The sequence below is a fragment of the Geotrypetes seraphini genome, chromosome 7 (genome assembly GCF_902459505.1).
Source record: "Geotrypetes seraphini chromosome 7, aGeoSer1.1, whole genome shotgun sequence".
Lineage (NCBI taxonomy): Eukaryota > Metazoa > Chordata > Amphibia > Gymnophiona > Dermophiidae > Geotrypetes > Geotrypetes seraphini.
Window position 1 is genome coordinate 194,860,817 of NC_047090.1, and position 18,446 is coordinate 194,879,262.

An 18,446-nucleotide genomic window follows, 5' to 3' on the forward strand; every position below is an offset into this window, starting at 1 on the left:
ATCCGCACCAAAAGGGGGCCCTTCTGCACGGTCTCCGCGCTCCTTGGGTACTACGTGCTTCTGCTTGCCAGTCTTCGGCACCTTGAGCACCACCGGAGGAACTGTCGGGGTCGATACCTGCTCCGAGGAGACGGATGAAGGATCCGGCGCTGAAGCCGGGGCCGAAACCGGTGTGAACGACGCCGGTTTCAGGAGGCCCGAAGCAGCCGGGGAGGCAGAGGGCTTCGCAGAAGGAGTCGAAGCACCTGTCGATGTCGATGTCGAAGCTGCAGGATCCGATGAAGCTTCCATCTTGAACATGGACTCCCACAGCAGACAGCGACGCTTAAACGCTCTCGCCGTCAGAGTGGAGCAAGGCCGGCACGATTTCGGAAAGTGATCCGGTCCCAGACACTGTAAGCAGCGTCGATGAGGGTCCGTGAGCGAAATCGCACGCTGGCACTTGCTACACTTTTTAAAACCGGTGATCGGCCGGGACATAGGCCGGAAAAGCTCCGCCGCAAGGTCGAAGGCGCGGGGCCCCAGCCACGCGGCCGACCCGGTATCGGAAGGAAAAATTTTTTTTTTTTTTTTTTTAAAGAAATCAAAGAAAGAAATAAATGCACAGGAGAGCCAAAAGAACTCAACCCGCGGCAAAAAAGAAGGCAAAAAAAGAGATTCAATGGGCGCAAATTGAAGATAGACTTCTCAGCTCCGCGGAAGAAAAAGAACTGAGGAGACACGCCCGGAGCATCGGGCGGGAAGACACTGGCGCATGCGCGGTGCGGGCATCTCGAAACTTCTGACATGCTTGCAAGATGTCCGTATCGGGGCTCTGTCGGATGACATCACCCACTAGTGAGAATACCTGCCTGCTTGTCCTGGGATAAAGCACAGTTACTTACCGTAACAGGTGTTATCCCAGGACAAGCAGGCATGATATTATCATATGTGGGTGACGTCATCTACGGAGCCCCGATGCGGAAGCATTTTCAAGCAAACTTGATTGAAGATTTAAGTTTGCTCTGCTGCTCCACGCATGCGTGCCTTCCTGCTCCACTAGGGGGCGCATCCCCTCGTGGTCTCCAGTTCACTTAACTAGCAAAGAAGCCATCCCCGGGGAGGAGGGCGGGTTGTGAGAATATATGCCTGCTGTCCCTGGATAACACCTGTTACGGTAAGTAACTGTGCTTTATCCCAGGACAAGCAGGCATGATATTCTCACATGTGGGTGACCTCCAAGCTAACTGAAAAGGGATGGAGGGAAGTTGGCAATTTAAGCAAATAGATTTCGCAAAACCGATTGGCCGAACCGGCCATTGCTCCTGGACAGTGAGTCCAGACAGTAGTGGGAGGTGAAAGTGTGAACCGAAGACCACGTGGCAGCCTTGCAGATTTCCTCAATAGGTGTGGACCTGAGGAATGCTATGGATGCTGCCATCGCTTGGACCTTGTGTCCCGTTACTCGACCATGCAGCGCGAGACCAGCCTGAGCGTAGCAAAAGATGATGCAATCGGCCAACCAGTTGGACAAGGTGTGCTTGGAAACTGGGTGGCCTAACCGGTTTGGGTCGAAGGACAAAAACAATTGTGGGACTTTCCGGTGTGGTTGAGTGCGTTGGAGTTAAAAGGCCAACGCTCTCTTGCAGTCAAGAGTGTGAAGTGCCACCTCTCCGGGGTGAGAGTTGGGCTTAGGAAAAAACACGGGCAAGACGATGGACTGATTGAGGTGAAAATCAGACACTACTTTAGGCAAGAACTTTGGATGTGTGCGGAGTACCACCTTGTCATGGTGGAAAACAGTGAAGGGTGGGTCCGCTACCAGAGCCTATAGCTCACTAACTCGCCGGGCGGAAGTGAGTGCAAGCAGGAAAATCACCTTCCACGTGAGGAATTTAGGATGGCATTTGTCTAGGGACTCAAATGGAGGTTTCATTAGTTAAGGTCCCAAACCTCCGGAGGGGGTTTGAGAGGAGGGTGGACATTCAGAAGACCCTTCATGAAGCGAGAGACTAAGGGGTGGAGCGAGAGGGCTTTTCCTTCCAGGGGCTGATGAAAGGCAGCAATCGCACTGAGATGTACTCGAATGGAGTTGTTCTTTAGGCCGGAGTGAGATAATTGAAGTAAATAGTCAAGGACCAGAGGGACGGGGACCGACACCGGGTCCTGGCTGTGAGAGGAGCACCAGGCTGAGAATCTGGTCCACTTTTGAGAATTGCAGGTTCTCATCGAGGTCTTTCTAGAGGCCTCCAATATCTCCTTGACTGATTGAGACACGGGGAGAGAAGTCAGGGGGAAAGAAACCAAGCATTCAGATGAAGAGATTGAAGATTGGGATGTAACAGCGAACCCTGACTCTGTGATAGTAGAGAGGGAAACCGAGGCAGAGGCAGTGGATCTCTGACACTGAGTTGAAGTAGAAGGGAAAACCAAGGCTGGCGTGGCCAGCAAGAGCAATCAGGATCAGGGTGGCTTTCACCGTTTTCAGGTGGACCAGCGTCCGCAGGATCAGAGGAAACGGCGGAAACGCGTACAGAAACCTTCCCTCCCAGTCGAGGAGGAAGGCGTCGGCCTCGAGTCGGTCCGGGGAGTGTATCCGGGAGCAGAAGAGGGGCAGTTTGTGATTGTGGGGGGATGCGAACAGATCTATTTGAGGCATCCCCCACTTTTCGAACACCTGTCGTAGGGTCTGAGAGTGCAGCGACCACTCGTGTGGCTGGAGGAGGCGGCTGAGTCTGTCCGCCAGACAGTTTTGTTCTCCTTGTATGTACACCGCTCGAAGGAAGGTGTTGTTGGAGATTGCCCATTTCCAGAGGCATATGGCTTCCCGACAGAGGGACCAAGACCCTGTCCCCCCTTGTTTGTTTACGTAGTACATTGCTACCTGGTTGTCGGTTCGGATGAGGACCACCCGGTCGTGAAGCAGATGTTGAAAAGCTACAGCTGCGAGATAGATGGCCCGGAGCTCTAGCACGTTGATGTGACAGTGGCGGTCTTCTGCTGACCACATCTCCTGAGTGCGGAGGCCGTCCAGGTGGGCTCCCCAAGCGTACTCCGACGAGTCCGTGGTGAGTACCGTGGTGAGGAGGGGCAAGGAAGAGCAAACCTTTGGAAAGATTTGAAGAGTTGGCCCACCAGCGGAGCGATCGTTGCAAGGAAGGAGTCACTGTCACGGGACGATCGATCGGGTCCCGGTCTTGACGCCATTGAGAGGCCAGGGTCCATTGAGGGATTCTCAGATGTAGACAGGCGAAGGGTGTGGCATGGACGGTGGAGGCCATGTGGCCCAGGAGAGTCATCATCTGTCGAGCTGATACAGAGGTCAGCAGTAAGATCCTTCGGCTCAGACTTACTAACGCCTCTAGACGCGGAGGGGGGAGGAAGGAACGGAGGCGAACCGTGTCCAGCGTTGCCCCGATGAATTGTAGGGACTGCGAGGGGCGTAGTTGGGATTTGGGGAAGTTTATCTCGAACCCCAGACTCTGTAGGTAGATAATAGTCTGTTGGGTCGCTGAGATAACCCCCTCCCTGGACGGGGCTTTGATCAGCCAGTCGTCCAGGTAGGGGAATACCTGAAGACCTTGGGAGCGTAAGGTAGCTGCGACCACCACGAGGCACTTGGTGAAGACCCGAGGTGACGATGCTAGGCCGAAGGGGAGGACTCGGTATTGCAGGTGCAGGTCTCCCACCTGAAAACGCAAGAACTTGCGGTGGGCGGGGTGCACTGGAACGTGTGTGTATGCCTCCTTCAGATCGAGGGAGTAGAGCCAGTCGCCCTCGTCGATCAGGGGGTAGAGGGTCGGTAGGGAAAGCATCCGAAATTTTTCCCGTACCAGAAATTTGTTGAGGCGTCTCAAGTCTAGTATTGGGCGAAGGTCTCCCGTTTTTTTCGGTACCAGGAAGTAACGGGAGTAGAAGCCCTTCCCCCGTTGGCCGGGGGGAACCTCCTCCACTGCTCTCAGGTGAAGCAGATCTCGAGCTTCGGAGAGGAGTAGGGATAGTTGCGTCCGGTTGGGAGGGCAATTCCTTGGGGGGTTGTCTGGAGGAATGGCCCAAAAGTTGAGAGAGTATCCTGATGAGATCACGCCAAGGACCCATGCGTCCGACGTGACTTGTTCCCAGCGAGGGTAAAAGACTTTGAGGCGACCCCCGATGGGAAGGAGGCCTGGGACTATGGCGGAGGGGGCCCGCCCCCTTCCGCGTATCCCGTCAAAAGGACGGGGATGGTTTGGTAGTCGCAGGCGGTTGGGACTTGGGCAGGGCCCGATGGTGGGCTTGCGGACGCCTGGGCGGAGGCCGCGAGAAGGCAGGAGTGGATTTTTGTGGGTAGCGGCGCGGAAGGGCCCTGAACGGCCTGGACGCGGGCGGTTTAGGCTTTTGCCGCATGAGGGAGGCAAACGAGCGTTCGTGTTCGGAGAGGCGTTTTGTAGCCGCCTCGATAGTGTCATCGAACAGTTCTTTACCCACGCAGGGGAGGTTAGCCAACCGGTCCTGTAAGCTGGGGTCCATGTCGACCAGGCGCAGCCAAGCTAGGCGGCGCATGGCGATAGCAAAGGCTGCCTCTCTGGAGGAGAGTTCGAAGCCATCGTAGGCCACGTGGAATAGATGGAGGCGTAGGTTGGAGAGGGACTCTGAAAGCAGGTTAAACGCTCCTTGGCGGGAAGCCAGTAAGTCAGTCTCAAAGGCTCTCAGTAGTCCAATGAGGTGTTTGAGGTAGGATGTGAAGGTGAAAGTGTAGCTTTGCACCCTAGAGGCCATCATCGCATTTTGATATAGTCTCCTGCCGAACTTGTCTAGGGTTCGGCCTTCTCGGCCTGGGGGGACCGCCGCTGAGACCCTGGAGGGGTGAGCTTTTTTCAAGGAGGATTCTACTAACAGCGACTGGTGGGAGACCTGCGGTTGTTCAAATCCCGGGAAGGGTACTGTACGGTACTTGGCCTCCATTTTGGAGGGTACTGCTGTGACCATATAGGGGGTCTCCAGGTTCCTGAAGAAAGCCTGTTGGAGTACCGGGTTAGGCGGTAAGCGAAGGGACTCTCTGGGCAGTGATGGCATATCCAGCTCCGCTAGGTACTCCTTAGAGTATCTGGAGTCGGACTGGAGGTCCAAGTCCAAAGCGTGGCCCATGTCCTGGACAAAGCAAGAGAAGGATGGGCGGGATGTTCCCGAGGCCCCGTGCGGGGTCGGTGAACGAGACCTCCGTCGGGTGGAGAAGGATAGGGAGGCTTCCCTCGAGTATCGAGGCTCCTGCTCCGATCCACGCTCCGAGACCGGGGAAGCACTGTGAAAGTGTTCCGGGGTCGTGGATCTCCGACGTCTCGAGGAGCCCCTCCGAGACGATGCCGGGGTTCGGGGTACCGATCGATGTCGAATCGATGACCTCGACCCGGACTCCCTCAGTGAAAGCCTGAAACCTCGGATCGGAGCCCCGGTCCAAGGGGGAGTTCGGAGGATGCGCGGGTTGGAGAGTGATAGCTCCGCCACCCTCAGCGGTCCCGTACGAGGTGTAGGTGAACGGCCTCGTAGAGTGGGGGAACCCCGGGCCTTCTTGGAGGTACGGCGGTTCGAGATTTCTGTCGTTTTAGCACGATGTTTTGCCCCGCGGCGGTCTGTGGAGGGAGAGCGCCTTGGGTGCCTCGGTGAGGAGTCCGAGGAGGATGGGATGCGGCGAAGCTTGCGCGCTTTTCCCCGAGGTGGCTCGACGCGAGGCTCAGGCTGGTCTGGCACATGCGGGGTTGAGGTCGAGGCCGGTTGTAGATGGGCCATTGCAGCGGACAGCTCCGATGAGATCATCGCTCGGAGTAGGTCCTGGAAAACGGGTACGGACAGCATCGAGGGCATGTCCACTGCCTCGGTGCGCTCCACCAGGGGCGACCTCGTATCAGAGTATTCCCGTGTGGTGGAGGCACGGCCCGAAGGCTTGGAGGGCTTCACCGGGGCTGTAAGCATGGGACTTCCGCCATGCGTCGCCAGTGTCCCCGAGGCTGGCTTCTTCGCTGTTACGGGACCTGAAGAGGGAAGAGGGGACTTACCCGGAGCCGAGGCTTTCTGTTGTCCCGAGGACTTCGGATTCGAGTCTCGAGGCGATGCCGAGGTATTCGGGGCCGAGGTCAAGGCCGGGGCCGACCTCGAGGCCAAGGTAGAGGGTTGGTCGGCGGCGAAGAGATCCGCCATGCGGGCTTTTCTTCGGCAGAGGGCCCGGTTCTGGAAAGTAGCACACTGGGGGCAAGAGTCGGTTGGATGAGCGGCCCCCAGGCAGAGGATGCACCGGCGATGCGGGTCTGTGATGGAAAGAAGCCGCTCGCACCGGGTGCACTTTTTAAAGCCGGTCAAAGGCTGGGACATAGAATCGAAACTGGCCGCGGCTCGAGTAGCCACGGGGACCCGGAAGCCTCCGGGTCGGTCAAAAACGAAGAAGGAACAAGTTGAAACAAGAAAAAATTTGCGTACAGCGACTTAATCGAGAAAAATAAGAAAAAATCGCGGTGCTAGAAGGCAGTTGGGGCAGAGCCTGAAAAAACACGACTTCTAGGCTCAGCGGAAAATTTTGAACTGGAGACCACGAGGGGATGCGCCCCCTGGTGGAGCAGGAAGGCACGCATGCGTGGAGTAGCAGAGCAAACATAAATCTTCAATCAAGTTTGCTTGAAAATGCTTCCGCATCGGGGCTCCGTAGATGACGTCACCCACATGTGAGAATATCATGCCTGCTTGTCCTGGGATAATATTTATTACCAACACTATCCAAATATTCTAGGTGGGGTACAAAATCAAAACAAGTCAGTGGTAGTATGATTCCATGAAATGCAGAAGAAAGCATTTGGGTTAGCTACCACACCCTGTAGCCACAACATTAAGAGGAAGCTGTGCTACTTGGAAAGACTTCCTAACAGACATAGAGGAAGGGGTTTCATACAGGAACGTGTATTTAAGTCTACCCAAAGATAAACTGCTGTTGAGCAGACTGGATGACTCACAATGCTCCTGTATAGCTGTCATTTACAATGTTACTATTTTTATCTGGTCAAAATCTGGTTGCAATTTTCAGAGGACTTTTATCACAAATCTATATCATTCTGAGAATTGCCAGCCCAAATTCTCTGCCTACAATTCTACAATATTAATAATACTAATAATTATTATTTATATACTGCCATACCGAGAAAGTTATGAGCGGGTCACAGCAGGAAAATAGTACATGCAATTCTAATAAATACATCAAGGTAAAATACAAACGTATAAGTAAAATTAATAAAGTTAAAAGACATGTTAAAAAAGCAGAGAAACATTATGATACCAACCTATCGAATAGTTGTGTCTTTAGCAATTTTCTAAAATCTAAATAGGAGGAAACTTCTAACATCATTTTGCCAAGCCATGTATTCAATTTGACGGCCTGAAGTGAGAAAGTTGTCTCAAGGAACCTCTTGTAATGACAGGATTTTATGGAAGGATATGTAAACAGATGTACTCTCTGTGTATTCTTATTAAAGTGACTCAAAGAAAAAATGAGGGAGCAGGTAACCTGGTAACAATATTAACTAATTTCCAATGTCATGCAGAGTCTGAGGCTCTTTTACTACTGCTCCAATGGCCTTTAAGGTGCAACATGAGGCCCAACTGTTTGGCCATTTGATGTACTTTGCATTATGTTAGCACAATCTGTGTCAGGAACAATGACTTTCATTCTAGTAATTTATCAAAATGAATTAGAGCAAATCTCAAAAGACTGTGTTCATCTAATGTCATAAAATGTCATATCCATAAATCTGAGTACAGTTTTTTCTTTGTCTTGTGACTAAAATATCATATGTGTACAGACACTTACACTTTGCATAAAGACAGTCCATCATTGATTGCACCAAATCTAGCTTTGCTTTAATTGAGAAGTTGATAAAGTTGGTATCAACCAAGATGTAATATGGAGGTCCCAGGTTTGTGTTATACTGAAAGAACAAACAGGAGGGATACTGTGGACTGAGGAGAAAGAGAAAATGGAAGAGAATCATTAATCCACAGTGAGTCCACCCAGATAAACACAAGTAATAATTTTAATTTAGATTCTAAGTTCTACTGAGCAGGCATCGTCTCTTAAATGTACAGCGCTGTATATGCTTATCAGCGCTATAAAAATGTTAAAGAGTAGTAGTAATGACAAATCTCAGTGGCAAAGAAATAGTATTTCATTGTATTATGGTGTCCCTTGCCTTGAGTGTTCCTCGATGAACAACTGGATTAGGAATTCAGTAATTAAAAACAAAAAAACTCCAAGCAGCAGTACTTATATAATAAGGAACAGGCCAGGCATCTATTGCCTAAAAGAACCATTGTAGATGAAGGATGAGAGCAGAGGGACAATAACATGAAATGGCAAAGCTCTGGAAATTATCTACTGACGTCAGATGCCAAGATGTTTAAAACTTGCGCCTAACGCAAACCGTCTAGTGCACACCTTTGCTTGGCGCCTTTGATGGGAACTGCCTTTGCTATGCTCAAGCTTATTTAAACGAGGTATTTAGCTTGTTTTAGCTCTAAATGGCTCTTAAAATCTTATTAGTTTTCTCCAAGATTATTACTTGGTAATCCTAAGCTGTTAGAATTTAAGGGAATAGAAATTCTTATTGCTCAAATATGAATCTTTTATATTATTTATACTGTATTTTAATTTTTACATGTCTTAAATCAACTTATGCTACCTTTATTCCGTCCGTATCGTTAGGACTTCAAGTTTACAATAATGATAATTATAAGATACCTATTCTAATTAATAATAGGCGATTTCATCAAAGAAAGAATGCTCAGTCTTGAAATCTGAAACCTATTTTACCTGATAATGTTTTTCTAAATCTCTTTGAAGATTCTCTTACTCCTGTTCTCTCTTTGTATTGTAACGCCTGCTCAGTTTGTAATAAACTAAACTAAACCTTAAGTTTATATACCGCGTCATCTCCACGGAAGTGGAGCTTGACACGGTTTACAGGAATTAAAAACAAAGAAAGGAACTCCAATGGAAGGAAGAAGGGCTTGGTAAACAGGAAGGAAAGAGGGGATTTAGAATAAAGGAGAGGGAGTGGTAGTTACAAATAAGTTACAAATTTTTCATGATTTAAATTCTGATAACAATCCAGGTTTCGTTTTTATTTCTGAAACTTGGCTAACTCAAGGGGATTTATTTACTCAAAAGGAACTGGGAAAAGAGGAGGTGGATTGGTTATTGTTTATAGATCTTTTTTTTATATTCATTATTGTGAGAAAGCTAGAAATTCTACTTTAGGAATATATAATAGTCTAGAAATCGCCAGAAAACTGTGATTTGGGGATTTTGGAGGTGGGGAGGGGTAGGGCATGCAGAAAACTCACCTCAACCCCCCTTTTTAAGACCCCCCAAATCGCCAAAACAGGCTGTCACACTGTTACTCACTGTTTCATTGTGCTGAATGGGAGAGAATGCAGGCAATGCTGGAACAGCATGTAGGGAGATCTAAAGCCTCAGGAAGCTGTAAAGCTGGATTTCAAGTCTTCTGATTGCCACACCGGCCCAACCACCACGGCTGGTAACCTCTGCCACCCTTAGATACATCGTGAAACCACCTGGCGGAGGCAAGCAGTCTGGCTCCAATCCCAGTTGTGCCTCCACAGAACCGCTCTACATCCACTAATGGAAAACCTAGGATGAGCTGGCTCCCAATTCCGGAGCCCCAATCTGTCCTGCAGGCTGTCCAGGGGGCTTACTGCTTTGTAGGGAACTCCCAAGGTGCAGACGTTCTCCAACTGTCTGCGATCTCTCGCCACAAGGATGTTCTCGCAGGGAACCGCCCCAGTATGAGGGCAAACCCGTAAAAAATTACTGAATACCAGTAAAAGAAAACACAAGCAGAAGAGTTAAGCTCCCACAGGCTTGGCATGTAAAAAGGCAAGACTGAAATCTAAGGGGCATGCTCCAGGATATGCTAGCAGAGGAAGGAGTTAAGACTTCAATCATCTGAAGTTTTCTACAGTGCCTGGCAGCTAAGGATGCATAAAGCCCACTGATCTCGGAATAAAGGAGGATTGTACAAGAACTGTCTAATCCACTTTGAAATGTTTTGATTGAGCAGACTTAAGTACATGTATTTTTAAAAAGCATAAATGCATGCAGTACATACATCACTCCATTCTAATTGAATACTATATTCCCTTTTAGTCTCTTACATCTCTCTCTCTTTCATGGTACTTGGATCCTCCTCTTTTTTGTGCTTGGTTTTCATTCGTTCCTTCTCTTTACTAAAAAGGAAAAAAATCTTGGAATAAGAAGAGCACATCAGTCAAGCAATGTAGCCTGGATTGGCTACCATGAGAATGGGCTACCGGGCTTGATGGACCATTGGTCTGACCCAGTAAGGCTATTCTTATGTTCTTAAAGACAAGCAACTGCAGCTCTGTGTAAACAAATCCTAGTAATGCACAAACAGATCAACTCACATGCGTTGGTCTCGAAGACTAATCATGCGTTTCATGGTTGCATACTTCTTGGTCTTCTTCTGTTTTCCCTACAAAAAAATGCATGGATAAAGGGAAGGGGATCATAAAACAGTAACAATCTGAACTTAACTGTGAAACTTCATGTACCTTGTTCATTTGCATACAACATGATTTGTGTTAAATATGCCTCTTTTCAATATTAAACATGCTCTTTCAAATTATATAAAAAAAACCAAACAAAAAACCCCTACACATTAGAGATATTTGAATCTGAAAAACAGTGAAAATTTGCATAAATGCATAAAGCCATATTTTTTTGAATGGTCATACCTTCAACTTCACTTCACTGTGAAGGCTCATATTGCAAATCTTGGAAGTACCTCATGGTACATGTCTGATAAAGTTGTACCCTCAGCCGACTTACCTACCAGCAGCAGTATGGAGCCAAACTTTGCCAAAAATTTTCGTTCGGCATTTTTTTTTGCCTACTTTGCTGACTTGTAGAAATGGAAGCACGTTTGCAAAAGATTTCAAACTTGGCACAGAAACTTGCCCCAAGGTGTTGTACCAAACTGCACATTTTCAGACACCTAGGTAGTTTCTTTCTGCTGCAGTGCTTAAGCAAAGTTGGTGTTTTTGGTCACACGAGGCATGGGAGTGGATCGATTGCTTTTATTCAACCACCACTATCTCCTGACCAAATTGAGATAGATCAAAAAAATTTTGCAGAGTTTAATTTGAGACCCTAGACAACACCTCTGTAAAATTTGGTTGGATTTCAAGGGGGTTGAGCGTGGGCTCCTGGTCTGCAGAGACTTCAACTAATACAGAATAATACTGCGGCTAAGCTTATTTTTGGTAAGAGTAAATTTGATCTTGTAACCCCTCTGCTCAAGGAATTGGATGCTGTAGGCAATTGCTTCCTGGAACAACTTGTCAAGGAAAATACTAGAGGAAATGCAATTCTGGACTTAATTCTAAATGGGCTGCGAGGACTGGCACAGGATGTAGAAGTAGAAGGGACGCTGGGAAACAGCGATCACAATATGATATGCTTCATCCTGGAAATAGGGGCAAAATGTCAGTCCAGAACAACAGCCACAGCCCTAAACTTCTGAAAAAGAAATTACGAAGGGATGAGACGCATGGTGGGGAAGAAGATTAAGAAGAGGATAAGCACTGTAAAAATGCTAGAGCAAGCTTGGTCCCTTTTTAAGGACACAGTCACTGAGGTGTAAAATCTACATATACTGTGTATCAACAAGGGATCAAAGAGGAAAAAGAACAAAGAACCGGTGTGGCTCACTGTAGAGGTGAAGGAAGCGATAAGAGACAAGAAAACTTTGTTTAAGCAATGGAAAAGGTCAAAAACGGACAAAAACTGGAACAAGCACAAACAACATCAAAGCAGGTGCCATAAGGCGGTAAAAGGGGCCAAAAGAGACTACGAGGAAAAAATAGCCAAGGAGGCGAAGAAGTTCAAGCCGTTCTTTCGATATATTAAGAGGAAACGACCCGCAAAGGAAGCGGTGGGACTGTTGGATGACCATGGAATAAAATGAGCGCTAAGGGAGGACAAAGCAATCGCCGACAAACTGAACACATTTTTTAAGTCTGTATTTACCGAAGATTTACACAGGATACCGGAACCCATCAGGCTATATGCTGGAAACGAAGACGGAAAGCTGACAGAATTGATGGTCAGTCTAGAGGAGGTGTGTAGGCAGATTGATAGGCATAAGAGTGATAAATCCCCAGGACCGGATGGCATCCATCCGAGGGTCATCAAGGAACTGAAAGGGACCATAGCTGAACTGCTTCAACTAATAGTGTGACAAACCCGAGCACGTTTTGGGGTTTTCCTATGTCCAACCCAAGTCCGGTCCGGGTTTTGCCACAGGGATTAGGAAGAAATACAATATACCCCTAAGTAAAAGAGCGGACCAGGTAGTATCCCCGACTTTAGACTTAGCTGACTACAGCACAGAACTAGAAATAGAGTCGAGAGAGACAGAGCAGGAAAAGTTTAAGCAACAGAACGGCACAGGGTTTAAACCTGGTCCCGAGCCTGCTAGGGGATTACTTCCTTTCCAGCAGCCTGTCCAGGCAAGGGTTAAGGCTAGGAAAGGATAGGCTGGGGCTCTTCTCTCTTGAAAAAAGGATAGGCTGGGGCTCTTCTCTCTGGAAAAAAGGAGGCTCAGGGGAGATATGATAGAGACCTTCAAGATCATGAGGGGCATAGAGAGGGTGGATAGAGACAGATTCTTCAGACTGAAGGGGACAACAAGTACGAGGGGGCATTCGGAGAAACTGAAGGGAGATAGGTTCAAAACAAATGCAAGGAAGTTTTTTTTCACCCAAAGGGTCGTGGACACTTGGAATGCGCTACCGGAGGAAGTGATCAGGCAGAGTACGGTACAGGGATTCAAACAGGGATTGGATGGATTCCTGAGGGATAAAGGGATCGTGGGATACTGAGGGAGGAGCTGGGATGTAACACAAGTATAGAAAGCTAACCAGGTAATAAGTATAGAAACCCAACCAGGTCGTGCATGTGCAAGACCGGAGGGTTAGGACTTCGATGGGAAGATAGGACTTCAATGAGAAACCAAGGTGGCAAGGGAGCCCCTTCTGGTGATTCAGACAGGTCGTGACCTGTTTGGGCCGCCGCGGGAGCGGACTGCCGGGCAGGATGGACCTATGGTCTGACCCGGCGGAGGCACTGCTTATGTTCTTAGGACCTGCACAAGCTAGTCTGGTAGGACCGGAAGGTGTGCCCATGGACATTGATATGCAGTAGGGAATATATGTTTCCCTGCAGCCACAGTCGGGAAGCCACCAGTGAGGTCAGTGTGTTTGAAGAGGGTTGATGTGCTTCTCCCTTCTGATAGGGCACGTGAACATAGTAACATAACATAGTAGATGACGGCAGATAAAGACCCGAATGGTCCATCCAGTCTGCCCAACCTGATTCAATTTAAATTTTTTTTTTTTCTTCTTAGTGAAGTTGGTGCTGAAGAACTTTAGTTGTGAGGCTAGCAAACGTTTTGCATTATTTTCCTGTTAGCAGCTAAGCTGAGCCGGGAGTGTTCCTTCACACAGCTGTGCATAATTAATTATCTGAACAGCACAGCAGGGAGCTGTGTTGGGACCCTGCACGTTCTCAGAGCTAACTAAGCAGGAAGGAAAATGCCTTCAAAGGGTGAGAGGGGCTATGTGTGTGCCTTTGAAATGCTGGGCTAACAAGGAATATGTTTTACAGAGCAACAGGGAGTGAGATGAAATGTTAAGCCAGTGAAACCATGTGACAGGCTGGCCGAGTTTCCTGTTGTTCAGGTTTTGTTGTTCAAGTTTATTTTCTGTTCTGGATTTACCTACCGTTTGAACGGACACAGCTGCTAGAGCTGAGGCAGCTCAGTGAATGTTGCTAAACCAACCTGCACTGGTGAAAAGGACTGTGTAAAGAATTGCTAAGAAAGTCCAGAGGCAGGGGACGGTAGGTTAAGGTGGGACTCACCTAAAACCTGGAAACTGGATGTTGATGTTTTGCTCTGTGTATGAACAGCCTGGGTTTGCTTCATGGTAATGAGGGCTTGTTTTGAACACTCTGAGCTAAAGCCTATTTTCTTTTGTTGAATGAAACCTGTGCTCACAATAAAACCTTTGATTTGCTACATCCTGTCTGGGACTCTTGCCTTGCATGCCCTTCTTAGGCTGTTAAGAAGCCGAGTAAAGTCCTGAAGGGTCCCCTGGTAGTAGTGGACATGCCAGGCCAGAGTATTGTGTCACGATTCCGGGGCTCGCAACGCAGCGCCAGAGCACGGGTGTGACAATAGCCAATCTGTCGATCAAATCGGGAAAGATTCCGGAAGTCTGGAAGGTGGCAAATGTTACGCCGATCTTCAAAAAAGGTTCGAGAGGAGATCCGGGAAACTACAGTTCGGTGAGCCTGACCTCGGTACCGGGAAAGATGGTAGAGTCACTGATAAAGGACCGCATTATTGATCACCTTGACGGACATGGGCTGAGGACCAGTCAGCACGATTTTAGCAAAGGCAGATCATGTTTGACAAACTTGCTGCACTTCTTTGAGGGAGTAAACAGACAGACAGAGAAGGGTAACCTGGTCGACATTGTATATCTGAATTTTCAGAAGGCGTTTAACAAGGTTCTGCATGAATGACTACTTCGGAAAATTGCGAGCCATGGAATCGAGGGTGAAATACTCACGTGGATTAAAAACTGGCTGGAGCATAGGAAACAGAGAGTGGGGGTAAATGGACAATACTCGGACTGGAAGAGCATCACCAGTGGGATGCCGCAGGGCTCGATGCTTGGACCCGTACTCTTCAACATCTTTATAAACAATCTGGACATTGGTACGACGAGTGAGGAGATTAAATTTGCGGACGATACGAAGTTATTCAGAGTAATGAAGACACAGGGAGATTGTGAAGATCTGCAACGTGACATAATCAGGCTCTAGGAATGGGCATCCACATGGCAGATGAGGTTCAACGTGTTTAAGTGTAAAGTGATGCATGTCGGTAACAAAAATCTCATGCACGAATGCAGGATGTCCGGGGCGGTATTTTGAGACACCTCCCAGGAAAGAGACTTGGGAGTTATGATTGACAAGTCGATGAAGCTGTCCGTGCAATAGGGCGAACAGAATACTAGGAATGATAAAGAAGGGGATCACGAACAGATCAGAGAAGGTTATCATGCCGCTGTACCGGGCCATGGTGTGCCCTCACCTGGAGTACTGCGTCCAGCACTGGTCGCCATACATGAAGAAGGACATAGTACTACTCGAAAGGGTCCGGAGAAGAGCAACTAAGATGGTTAAGGGGCTGGAGGAGTTGCTGTACAGTGAAAGATTAGAGAAACTGGGCCTTTTCTCCCTCAAACAGAGAAGATTGAGAGGGGACATGATCGAAACATTCAAGGTACTGAAGGAAATAGACTTAGTAGATAAGGACAGGTTGTTCACCCTCTCCAAGGTAGGAAGAATGAGAGGGCACTCTCTAAATTGAAAGGGGATAGATTCCGTACGAACATAAGGAAGTTCTTCTTCACTCATAAGAACATAAGCAATGCCTCTGCTGGGTAAGACCTGAGGTCCATCATGCCCAGCAGTCCGCTCACGCGGCGGCCCAACAGGTCCAGGACCTGTGCAGTAATCCTCTATTTATACCCCTCTATCCCCTTTTCCAGCAGGAAATTGTCCAATCCTTTCTTAAACCCCTGTACTGTACTCTGCCCTATTACGCCCTCTGGAAGCGCATTCCAGGTGTCCACCACTCGTTGGGTAAAGAAGAACTTCCTAGCATTCGTTTTAAATCTGTCCCCTTTCAACTTTTCCAAGTGTCTGGCATGACTGCAGGCATCGGGCCTATGCGAGGACACCCATGAGCGTTTCGCAGATGCACCCTGCTCAAGGGAGAATTTATTCGGAGACAAAGTCACGGAAAAAGTGGACACAATGAAAGCCAATTGCACAACTCTCCAAACCCTCTCCTCAGACGGCTTCGTAAAAAACCCCGGCATCAAGGCGGCTTAGCACCAACCACTATCGCCGACAAAATAACACCGTAAGGCGCTTCGACAACCAGACAAGAGGGCTGTCCCACAGACAGAAAGCACAACCCTGCAGCGCCCCTTACCAGCAAAGGCAGCGCCAGAGGGAGGGAAAACAGCAGAAGCCAGCTACTTCCACCACTGCTTTTGACTCATCAACAAGGCCCTCCACCCCTGTTGGGGGCCGCCTCTCCGCTTTCAACAAAGCCTGGGAGAAGATAACAACAGAAAAATGGGTGCTACAAATCATAAAAAAGGAATACTGCATCAGATTCCACACATACCCGCTAGCAACCCACCAAAGAACTCATCCTCAGAGAAATCAAAGCTCTCCTTCAAGCAAGAGCAATAGAACCAGTATCCAAGTCACAGCACAACCAAGGGTTCTACTCCCACTATTTTCTCATCCCCAAAAAGACAGGAGGGTTCAGACCCATCCTAGACCTACGAGGCCTAAACAAGTATGTAACCAAGGAGAAATTTCGTATGCACTCCTTAGGAACAATCCTACCACTAATTCAAAAGGACGACTGGCTGGCTTCACTGGACCTCCAAGATGCGTATTCACACATCCCTATGCACTCCTCCCAAAGAATGTTTCTGCGGTTCAGGACCCAAACCCGGTACTTCCAATACAGGGTCCTGCCCCTTTGGACTCTCCTCTGCACCGAGAGTCTTCACAAAATGTGTCATGGTAGCAGCGGCACACCTCCGCAAGAGCGCCATATGCGTGTTCCCTTACCTGGACGACTGGCTGCTGGTGGGTCCATCAGCCTGGAAAACGACAACAGCAGTCAATACAACGATGTCACTCCTGCAATCCCAGGGGTAAACACCAAAAAATCCGTGCTACAACCAGCATAATCAATAGAATTCATTGGGGCAAGGATCTGCACGCCCCTGAATGCAGCTTTTCTGTCCCACTCAAGGGGACAAGCAATACAAAAACTGGTTCAGCAAATATCAGAGACACACACATTCACAGCAAGAACAATACTACGCCTCCTGGGCCATCAAGCAGCCTCCATGCATGTTGTCCCATGCGCCAAACTCCACATGCGACCCCTTCAGTGGTTCCTCAGAAAGAATTGGAACCAACACACACAGCCTCTGTCTCAGAGTCCCAATGGATCAGAAAATTCGCAACAACCTCAAGTGGTGGACACAACAACAGAATTTGTACTTGGGCAAGCTTTTCCAGCAGCCACAACACCAACTGACACTCACCACAGATGCCTCAAAACAGGGGTGGGGAGCCCACCTCCTTCATCTGAGAACCCCTGGTCACCTTCCGAGGCCAAACAACACATCAACCCACTAGAGCTCAGGGCAATTGGGAATGCCCTACAAGCCTTTGCTCCCTGGATCTCCAACAAGACCTTACTGATCCAGACAGACAATCAGGTGGCAATGTTCTATATCAACAAGCAGGGAGGCACGGGCTCACTCACCCTCTGCAGGGAAGCCCAAAAAATCTGGACATTTGCTTTATCAACCAATACTCTCATCCATGCCACCTACATCCCGAGCCTGAACAACGCCCTGGTGGACAGCCTCAGCAGAAAGCTGGACCCCCATGAATGGTCCCTCCATCCGGAGGTAGCCCAAGATCTCTTCCACAAATGGGGCCTCCCAACAAGAGACCTCCTCGACGCGCAGAGGATAACAAGAAGTGCCCTCAATTCTGCTCCAAAAGACCGGCACAATACAGTCAAACCAGGGACGCTTTCTCCATACATTGGGGGAACGCCTGTTCTATGCTTTTCCCCCCATATCACTCATCCACAGAGTGCTACAGAAGATCAGGCAGGAGGCAGCCACAGTGATCTTCATTGCGCCCTACTGGCCGAGACAGGTGTGGTTCCCCTGCCTATACCAGATGTCGGCACAGCCGCCAATCAGTCTACCACTGCGACCGGACCTCATCACCCAGGACCAGGGACAAACTCTGCATCCCAGATTGAAAGCACTAACACTGACAGCATGGATGTTGAAAAGCTAATCCTGGACCCTATCCACATGTCAACTGAGGTGACCGAGGTACTGCGAGCAGCCAGACGCTCGGCAACTAGGAAATCATACAGGCTCAAGTGGAAAAGTTTCCACATATGGTGTGTCTCGAAAGGAGAAGATCCACTCACCTGCCAGGTCCCAGTAATATTCCAATACTTACTTGACTTATCCACAGCAGGCCTGAAAACATCCTTCATAAGAGTCCACTTGAGCGCTATATCAGCGTTCCGCAACCGCATTGAGGACAGGACCCTAGCCACACACCCACTAGTGCCCAAATTCATGAAAGGGCTTATAAACCTGCACCCCTCGCCCACCGCCAGCGTGGGACCTGGGCATCATCTTTCGCAGGGTAACAGCGCACCCCTTCGAGCCATTGGAGGATGCGCCAATCAAATTCATCACCTGGAAAA

At 48.8% G+C, this 18,446-nt stretch overlaps 1 protein-coding gene across 2 annotated transcripts in view; it reads right to left on the minus strand.

The window, feature by feature from the left end:
* The window catches only part of FCF1 (FCF1 rRNA-processing protein), a 46,802-nt gene that overhangs the window by 24,959 nt on the left and 3,397 nt on the right, over nucleotides 1-18,446 (minus strand). For both annotated transcript variants that reach the window (XM_033951583.1, XM_033951584.1), the window contains exons 2-4: nucleotides 10,441-10,508; nucleotides 10,171-10,242; nucleotides 7,808-7,956 (exon numbers count right to left, since the gene is read on the minus strand). In XM_033951583.1, coding sequence (XP_033807474.1) covers nucleotides 7,808-7,956; nucleotides 10,171-10,242; nucleotides 10,441-10,508 — 289 coding nt within the window. The remainder of the gene's footprint in view (nucleotides 1-7,807; nucleotides 7,957-10,170; nucleotides 10,243-10,440; nucleotides 10,509-18,446) is intronic.